This window comes from Cetorhinus maximus, chromosome 7 (genome assembly GCF_964194155.1).
Source record: "Cetorhinus maximus chromosome 7, sCetMax3.hap1.1, whole genome shotgun sequence".
In the NCBI taxonomy this organism is placed as follows: domain Eukaryota; kingdom Metazoa; phylum Chordata; class Chondrichthyes; order Lamniformes; family Cetorhinidae; genus Cetorhinus; species Cetorhinus maximus.
This window is the reverse complement of record NC_135885.1, coordinates 24,350,044-24,360,505: the sequence shown is the minus strand read 5'-3', so window position 1 is coordinate 24,360,505 and position 10,462 is coordinate 24,350,044. Positions and strand designations below refer to the sequence as shown.

The following is a 10,462-nucleotide window of genomic DNA, read 5'->3' as shown; positions in this document are numbered from 1 at the left end:
ATTTTCCAAGCTCTCGGACAGTCTCTCCTCCTGGCTTTGGCCGCGTTGGAGGCAGAAGCTGAATGGGGGTGAAGGTTAGGAAAGAAATTAAAGGGGCAGAATTCCACCAAATCTTGGATATTTTTCACCCCTTAAGTTGACTGAGGACAAGCATAAATTCAGAATTCCAGGGGCAACCATGTCACAATGGGAGAATTGACAGCTAGAGTTGTGCTTTGGGACATGAAGTTAAGCATGGACAATCCCACAAAATTGAACAACTGAGGAGACCATGTAGGTAGATTATCGATTGTGCCACTGTGAAGAGATAAAGAGATGGAGGACAACAAAAAGAGATGACACCTTGTGATTGCATTCAGAGGATACACCTGATGTTCACTCAGTCACCAGAAATATTGTCTGGCACTGTTTCTGCCCTAACCCTGCCGAAAGTCCTAAGGAGTACACCATTATGGACAATGCTGTCTTTTGTACAAAACTGAGGCCCTGTTTGGTCAACATAAAAGCTTTGATGTGGGGAGTGTAGTCCAGAAATCTTGAAAGTATTTACAAATCTTCTTGATTCTCTTCCCACATCTAGAAACATGAGGCAGACAAAGCACATGCTATTTTCCTGGAACAGGTCACTGGAGCTTGAGGGACACCATTCCACATCACACATGGCTGACCAGAAGACTCCCCCATAGGTGCATTAGAAGGATTTGCAGGCTGATAATCAACCTGTTTGGCTACATTGCGAATGCAGTTTCGATGGCCTTTAAGTCCTGGAGTGGGACTTGAACCCAGAGCTTCAGACTCAGAGGTAGGGATGCTACCCATTGTGCCACAAGAACTCCCAGTTCTTAACTGCAGAGGTCAAAAATGCCAAATAAAAATCAGCCAAGAGTTCCTCATCGACATAAGAAAACAAATACCTAAAATGCTAAGGTGAAGCGTGTCCAAAAACAAACATCTTTATCTTGAGTCCTAGAGTTGTAACTAAAGCAATTGTGTAATTTAATATAAAAGTTAGGAAAGCAATAATTCAAATTAGATCATTCAACGAGGAGCAGTCTGAAGTCTGATCTACTGTGGGAATAAATGGCCTAATCTTCAAAAGTTGTCATAGAGTCATCAAGTTTTACAGCATGGAAAGAGGCCCTTCAGCCCATCATGACTGCGTCGGTCGTCAAGCCCCTATCTACTCTAATTCCATTTTCCAGCACTTGGCCCATAGCCTTGTATGCTATGGCATTTCACGTGTTCATCTAAATACTTCTTAAATGTTGTGAGGGTTTCTGCCTCTGCCACCCTTTCAGGCAGTGAGTTCCAGATTCCCCCCACCCTCTGGGTGAAAATATTTTTCCTCAAATCCCCTCTAAACCTCCTGCCCCTTACCTTAAATCTATGCCCCCTGGTTATTGACCCCTCCATTAAGGGAAAATTTTCTTCCTATCTACCCTATCTATGTCCCTCATTATTTTATACACCTCAATCAGGCCCCTGTTCCCCCCAAACCCTTCTCTGCTCTAAGGAAAACAACCCCAGCCTATCTAGACTCTCTTCATAGCTGAAACGCTCCAGTCCAGGCAACATCCTGGTGAATCTCCTCTGCACCCTCTCCAGTGCAGTCACGTCTTTCCAAAAGTGTGGTGACCATAACAGCACACAGTACTCCAGATGTGGCCTAACTAATGTTTTATACAGCTCCATCATAACCTCCCTACTTTTGTATTCAATATCTTGACTAATGAAGGCAAGTATCCCATACGCCTTCTTAACCACCTTATCTACCTGTCCTGCTGCCTTCAAGGATCTATGGACATGCACACCAAGGTCCCTCTGATCCTCTGTACTTCCTAGGGTCCTACTATTTACTTTTACATTATTAGTCCTCCCAGAATTCATCACTTTACACTTATCAGGGTTAAATTCCATTTGCCATTGTTCTATCCATCTGACCAGCCTGTCTATATCATCCTGTAGTCTGAGGCTTTCCTCTTCGCTATTTACCACACCACCAATTTTCATGTCATCTGCAAAATTTCTGATTATACCTTCTATATTCATGTCTAGATCAGTAATGTACACTACAAACAGCAAGGGACCCAGCACCAAACACTGTGGTGTGCCACTGGACACAGGCTTCCTGTTAAAAAAACAACCTTCGACTATCACCCTCTGCCTCCTGCCACTAAGCCAATTATGGAATTAATTTGCCAAATTGCCCTAGATCCCATGGGGTCTTACCCCCTTGATCAGTCTCCCATGCAAGACCTTGTCATAAGCCTTACTGAAGTCCATGTAGATTACATCAACTGCTCTATCCTCATCTACTCACCTAGTCACCTCCTTGAAAGATTCGATCAAATTTGTTAGGCATGATCTCCCCATGACAAAGCTATGCTGACTATCCTTGATTAATCCTTTCCACTGCAAGTGGAGATTAATTTTTTCCAAACGTTTTCCTACCACTGATGTTAGATTGACTGGCCTAAAGTTCCCTGGTTTATCCCTACCACCCTTCTTGAATAATGGTACACATTAGCTGTCCTCCAGTCCTCTGGTACCTCTCCTGTGGCCAGAGAGGATTTGAAAATTGATGTCAGGGCCCCTGCAATCTCTTCCCTTACCTCCCACTGCAGCCTTGGATACATCTCATCTGGGCCTGGGGATTTATCCATTTATCCACTGCTAAAACTGCTAATACCACCTCCCTCTCAATGCTAATGTGTTCAAGTATATCACAGTCCCCTTCCCTGATTTCTATACCCATATCATCCTTCTCTATAGCGAATATAGATGCAAAGTACTCACTTAAGACCTCACCTACGTCTTCTGGGTCCTCACACAGATTGTCACTTTGATCCCTAATGGGCCCAGGTTATCCTATTGCTTCTAATATATTTATAAAACACCTTTGGATTTTCCTTTATTTTGCCCACCAATGTTTTTTTATGCCCCCTCTTTGCTCTCCTAGTTTCTTTTTTAAGTAACCCCCTGTACTTTCTATACTCCTCCAGAGCTTTGGTATCTACCATAAGCTTCCCTTTTTTTCCTTATCCAATCCTGTACATTCCTCGATATCCAGGGTTCTCTGGACTTGTTGGTCCCACTCTTTGCCTTTGTGGGAACATGCTGGCCCTGCACTCTCACTATTTCCTTTTTGAATGACTCCCACTGCTCTGATGAAGATTTTCCTACCAGCAGCTACACCCAGTCCACTTTGGCCAAATCCTGTCTCATCATATTAAAATTGGCCTTCCCCCAATTCAGAACCTTTATTTTTGGTCTATCTTTGTCTTTTTCCATAACTACCTTAAATCTTACTGAGTTATGGTCACTATCACTGAAATGTTCCCCCACTGACCCTTCTACCACTTGCCTGGCTTCATTCCCTAAAACTAGGTCCAGCATCCTTTTTTGAGAGATTAATAAGCTCTCCTGGGTACATTTTAAGAATTCCGCCCTTCTAAGCCTTTCACACTTTGTCTATCTCAACTAATATTGGGGAAGTTGTTACTCTATTATTTTTACACTTCTCTGAGGTGTGCCTACATATCTGCCCTTCCTTCTCTCCCTGACTGTTTGGGGGTCTATAGTACACTCCGAGAAATGTGATTGCCCCCCTTCTTTTTACGTTCTACCCATATGGCCTCTTTTGAGGAACCTTCTAAAATAACATCCCTCCTTATTGCTGTAATGGACTCCTTGATCAATAGTGTCACCACCACCTCTTTTACACCCGCACCCCACTGTCTCGCCTGAAGATTCTATGCCCCGGAATATTGAGCTGCCAGTCCTGCCCCTCCTTCACCCATGTTTCTGTGATAGCAATAATATCATATCCCCATGTGTTAATCAACACCCTCAACTCATCTGCCTTCCTTGCAAGACTCCGTGCATTAAAATAAGTGCCATCCAGCCTTGCCATACTCCCTTGTGCCTTAACTTGACTATATATGCTCTGCCTTCCAGACTGACTTGGTTTTTCTTCTATACTTGTCTTATGTATTTGGAAGGCAGGCAACATAATGAAATAGTCAGTGAAATAGTAAATGAACAGAATTGTGTAAATTTTGCAAGCGTCTTGACAAGGAAGATGGATCAGGGAATCAACTGCATCAGTCAGTGTGCCCATTTTCCTGTCATAAATTCTGTAACCTCACAAAATTTACTCTAAATAGCTTTTCTACATATTTTGATAAAACTAGCCTTAAGATTCTCTCATTCTTGCCTGAGCCAATCCTCCGCTAAGAAAATCTCCTATTCAAATTCTGTCTAACCCATCAGATGAAATTAATGAATTTGCAGTGGCAGGTGGGGGAAGAGTTGGGGTGCTTGAAGAAGTGCAGAAAGGCAGGATTAAAGACCCCTCTGGTTTATCTACCTCTCAGAAATTAGGCCAGTGGATTACCAAAATGCAGTTATTTGTCTGCCCTGGAGAAACCAGCGTCTTACAATATACAATTTTTACCTGCTGTCCTGAACAAGGTGCAAACATACCAACTCAGAGCTCGCATGGTCCATCTTGACGTAAACATGCCAGGTGCTGATGACATTTATTGGAACCCGATTGCAACTTGAACTCTGGCCTAAGCAGCAAAGTTGGTTCAACCTTCGTACTAAGACAATGCAAGAAAGCAGATGATCAGCCCCAAAATAGGCTGAGAAATTGTGACTCTCTTTCCTTTGTGGGGCCAATTTACTGGCTGTGGCACAGGATGATTTCTTTCCGCTTGAGGTACTTATCTGCAGGTCTTTGCTATGATCAGGTGAGAAATGGTAGAATGGCTCCCCTCTTATGGCCATAGCAGTTTTTAAAAAAAATATATGCTTGCCAATTCAGCAAATGTTTAACTGTTTAAATGCTGTGACTGTGAAACACACACACACACACACTTTTCTTTTAAAACTTAAGAAAACCTATTATTTGTAATACTTGACACCCAACCTAAGTAAAAATAATAAAAACACTCTTACTCTCTATCACACGCATTCAAGAGTTCACACTCAAGCAAGTTACAAAGTGGGAGGATAGGTTGAGTAGTTAAGAGTCTAAAAAAAGTCAATTGTATGCTGATCTTGTAGTTGATGACTTAGATGGTTTCAGGCTGGGCTTGATAGTCTTTCTGGATTCTGTATTGAGACAATTTAAAGATGTTGACAGATGATTTATATCTTCACTCTAGAGTCAGCAGCTGCAGGGTTGATTCTTTAAATATTGTGGACAGTGTGCGGTTGGTTAAACAATAAGCAGGGGTCAAGCTTGTAGGATGATTGGAGAGAGAGAGAGAGAGAGAGAGAGAGAGAGACAGAGTGTGTCCACACAGGATCCTTGTTTTTCTGCATCTCCTTTTTCTGTTCTCACTGACATTGATAAAAAGTTTCTTAACACAGAGGGTTAGTTGGCTCATCACATTATCCTCCCTCACAAACTGTCCAGTTACCCAAACATGGTCATAGCAAGTGGATTCCAGGTTCATGGTTTAGATATGATTAGATTATGGCTGGAAGAGTGCCCTACCCAGCAAGGGTCCAGTCAAAAGTGATTGTGTTCAATACAACAACACAAGCAATAGGAGTAGGAGTAGACCATATGGCCTATTGTACCTGTTCTGTTATTCAATACAATCATGGCTGATCTTGGACTTCAACTCAACTTTCCTGCCCACTCCCCATTTGCCTTGAATACCTGAGGGACTATGAATCTATCCCAGCCTTAAATGTGTCTGATGGCTGTTCTACACAGAGCTGAATACACAGGCGCTTTCTGAATATTCTTTGAATGGGTCAGGTGATGGGCCATTCACAGTCCTCTAAGGTGGGTTCTTCAAGATAACTGGACTCAGTTTTAATGGCTTTGGAATTTATAGGATACAGTTATGAAAATGTTCATCCATCTTAGAAGTTGCTGTTTTTAAGTCACTGAAATAAGACCAAAAGACCATAAGACATAGGAGCAGAAATTAGGCCATTCGGCCCATCGAGTCTGCTCCGCCATGCAATCATGGCTTATAAGTTTCTCAACACCATTCTCCCGCCTTCTCCCCGTAACCTTTGATCCCCTTACCAATCAAGAACCTATCTATCTCGGTCTTAAATACGCTCAACGACCTGGCCTCCACAGCCTTCTGTGGCAATGAATTCCATAGATTCACCACTCTCTGGCTAAAGAAGTTTCTCCTCATCTCTGTTCTAAAAGGCCTTCCCTTTACTCTGAAGCTGTGCCCTCGGGTCCTAGTCTCTCCTACTAATGGAAACATCTTCCCCACGTCCACTCCATCCAGGCCTTTCAGTATTCTGTAAGTTTCAATCAGATCCCCCCTCGTCCTTCTAAACTCCATCGAGTATAGACCCAGAGTCCTCAAACGTTCCTCATATGTTAAGCCTTTCATTCCTGGGATCATTCTTGTGAACCTCCTCTGGAACCTCTCCAGGGCCAGCACATCCTTCCTGAGATACGGGGCCCAAAATTGCTCACGATATTCTAAATGTGGTCTGACCAGAGCCTTATAAAGCCTCAGCAGCACATCCCTGCTTTTATATTCTGGTCCTCTCGAAATAAATGCCAACATTGCATTTGCCTTCCTAACTACTGACTCAACCTGCAAGTTAACCTTAAGAGAATCCTGGACTAGGACTCCCAAGTCCCTTTGCACTCCAGATTTCTGGATTCTCTCCCCATTTAGAAAATAGTCTATGCCTCTATTCTTCCTACCAAAGTGCATGACCTCACACTTCCCCATGTTGTATTCCATCTGCCACTTCTTTGCCCATTCTCCTAACCTGTCCAAATCCTTCTGCAGCCTCCCCGCCTCCTCAATACTACCTGTCCCTCCACCTATCTTTGTATCATCTGCAAACTTAGCCAGGATGCCCTCAGTTCCTTCATCTAGATTATTAATGTATAAAGTGAAAAGTTGTGGTCCCAAACTGACCCCTGTGGAACTCCACTAGTCACCGGCCGCCATCCTGAGAAGGACCCCCTTATCCCCACTCTCTGCCTCCTGCCAGCCAATCTTCTATCCATGCTAGTACCTTGCCTCTAACAACATGGGCTCTTATCTTACTGAGCAGCCTCCTGTGCGGTACCTTGTCAAAGGCCTTCTGGAATGTAGATTCCAAGTAGATAACATTGGCTCTCCTTTGTCTAACCTACTCGTTACCTCCTCAAAGAATTCTAACAGATTTGTCAGGCATGACCTCCCCTTGATGAAACCATGCTGACTTTGCCCGATTTTACCATGCACTTCCAAGTATTCTGAAATCTCATCCTTAATAATGGACTCTAAAATCTAACCAACGACCGAGGTCAGGCTAATCGGCCTGTAATTTCCCGTCTTTTGCCTCACTCCCTTCTTAAACAGGGGGGGTTACATTAGTTATTTTCCAGTCCTCTGGGACCCTCCCTGACTCCAGTGATTCCTGAAAGATCACCACTAACGCCTCCACTATCTCCTTCAGAACTCTGGGGTGTAATCCATCTGGTCCAGTTGATTTATCCACCTTCAGACCTTTCAGTTTTCCTAGCACCTTCTCCTTGGTAATGACCACCATACTCACCTCTGCCCCCCAACTCTCTTGAACTTTGGGGATGTCACTCGTGTCTTCCACTGTGAAGTCTGACGCAAAGTACCTATTCAGTTCCTCCGCCATTTCTTTGTTCCCCACTACTACTTCTCCAGCGTCATGCTGTTGTTCAGTCTTTTAAAACTTAACCAGTGGTTTCAGCCCACTGATATAAAGCATAGCTTGATGAACACCACCAAGGAAACTTGAATTGCAGAGGCAAACATGCTCTGGGTGTTGGCTCCAATTGTATTTTTCAGCCTGCAAACAATTACCTACCTGGACATTCTTCCGTTGTCTTTCACAGAATTGGTGATATCCACTAATGCACAAACTTTACTCAGTGTACTGTACCACTCTCACCTGCAGTGCCCCATTAGGCTATATATTTTGCTTCCATGGATCCAAACATTGAAAACAACTTATTTATAAGGCCTCTATTAATACTATTAGATGCACAAGGGGCTAGGTCAACAGATCCTCTGATTTCTTCTTTACCTTGTTGTGGTAAAGCATCTCTCTTCTAACCAACCAAGATCAGAAACTCAGACGAAATCAGATGATGGAATTCTGAAGTGAAGGTAAGAAATTCAAAGCGAGAGGAGTCGTACATATAAATCTATATCCCACTATATTTGCTACAATGCCCTGGATGACAAAAACTAATTACCTGTGTGGATTAATTTTCTGCACAATTGTAAAGATTGGGGGTACTCTTGCAGAACAAAGGGGTGGAGTAATTAATTGCACTGAGGTTATATAACAGACTTCTTTAAAAAAAACAATGGTGAATTGATATCTTGTAAAAATTGTACCAAGTTAACCAGTGTTTATAGATATAAAGGTATCTACCATAGGCAATGTGAAAATATATCAATTGTGGTAATTGCAACACAAAGCATACTTTTTACCTTACTGACATATCACAAAAGGAAGCCAATAAGAACAGCAAGGTGTTCCAAATTGTTTTGCTCAACCAGATGAACGGCCACAAAGACAAAAAAGTACCATGTTGAAAATATAATTTATTACTGTACTGCAACATTTTTTTGAAAAACCACAGACATAATTCTGACAGATACAAAAGAATGTTGAAATTTAGTAGCTTCCTATACAAGATTTATATAATTCCACACAAATACAAAATACATTAAAACAATGGCAACTGAATGAAATCCTCTTAACCATGTACATGGAAGTGTGCGCAAAGCTGCCCTTTGATTTTTTACTGTACTTTTAGACAGCACACATTATCAGACCAAATCTTATTTAGAAGTACCTGTTAACAGCATATTACTAATGGTCCAATTTGGTTTCTGTTTGCACTACAACAGTATTCTCAAATGTGAATCTGAAAACTATTGAGTCATCTTTCCCTTTCCTTTATACAGTACTTAAAGACCAAACAAGTATGGTATAGATTAACAATGCACGTTCATACTAGAATTGAAGTACAAGGAAGGAGTCACTCAAGTTGTTTTTGTGGGCATATGCTATGGGAGCAAACAAACAGTGGCCTCACCCCAGGGATCCAATATAACAATGTAAAAAATATTGTACAGCTATTTCACAAATAAACAACCTAACTGGGTTAGAGGTTTGAAGAAAGTAGCGCCCATTTAAGATTTGGTCAATTTGTTCCTGGACCCTGCAAATCAAACAGCAGTTCTGAAACTGCATCCAGAACCAATATAATTATATTGCAAAGTGGATTAAAAAAATTACTCATTGCTGGCCTCTGACCAGTTCACCCTGAAACTGGTAGACATAATCTGTTGGACAATTTCATTTCTATACTATACACTGGACTAATACCATAACAGCACTTACTTCAATGCAATACTATCTTTTCCCATCTGATAAGATTTGTTTATTCCAAGATTTATTTGGTCCACTTACTGAGATTTTTGCAATTCATGAGTGGGATTGTTCGCAAGACAAGGCCATAGACACTTAAAAACAAAATCTCATTGTTGAGTGCTGTTAAAGAATAGGTTGCTTCTGCAATTTGGACTCTTATACTGATCATACGTGCCAGAACTATCATGATCAAAAAATTTTACAAGTGGGTAGTGAAATCATTGCATTGAAATAACTGTTGCCACTTTATTATGTCAGTGCTTTATGGAGTAGAGAATGTGGAAAAGACAATATTTTGCACACATCTGCTGTGTGATTTACACTGCCCCAGTATCTTCTGTTCTGGACTGTCGTGCACATCATTTAAACTGCTGTGGGACAAGGAGGATAAATTCCAATGAGTAATGTGGAGGATGGAAACTCAAAGCTTGCATGTCTACCTCAAGCAGAATCTCTCCATACTTGCATACATGAGAAAAAGGGGCTGATGGATCAAATGGGCTGAATAGACATGTAATCATATGTAGGTGCAAATGAGTTATGTATTTTGTTTCTAGGAGTAAAAAGTATTAGTGGTAATATACTTCATTGCATTCATTGTTCAGGTCCCCATGGTAAGCAGCTCGAGAGTCTACATGCAGCATTAACTGCCAGGGTAATTTATGTGAACGTTTCCAATTTTAGGTGTGAATTATGTTACTACTTATAAAATATTAACTGTAAAATACTTCTTTCAGCTTTTTTCTACAAAACGTCCTGCAAAAATTTTGGCAATTCTTTCAGTTTCTTCTTTAGGTAGTTCCGTTGCTGCTAATCTTGGTTTTTGACGATTGCTACGGCGAGAACCAGTTCTAGTCAAACTTGAAACTTCACTCTGAAAAGAGAAAGTGAGAAAACATTTTCAAAAGGTGAGTTCAAAACCAACAAGGGTGCTTTTCTTCTCTTAGCAATTCTCATAACTTGTGATTAAATTAACATTTAGATCAAAATCTACTGCAGCTTTTCCAACTCCACGATTACCAGCTAGAAATTTTCCATCCATTAAAGAAAA

At 41.5% G+C, this 10,462-nt stretch overlaps 1 protein-coding gene across 1 annotated transcript in view; it reads right to left on the bottom strand.

Moving 5' to 3' along the window:
* Positions 1-8,558: 8,558 nt before the first annotated feature.
* Positions 8,559-10,462, bottom strand: part of c2cd3 (C2 domain containing 3 centriole elongation regulator) — a 146,149-nt gene continuing 144,245 nt past the window's right edge. The window contains exon 33 of the mRNA XM_078545200.1: positions 8,559-10,285. Coding sequence (XP_078401326.1) covers positions 10,145-10,285 — 141 coding nt within the window. The 3' untranslated portion in view covers positions 8,559-10,144. The remainder of the gene's footprint in view (positions 10,286-10,462) is intronic.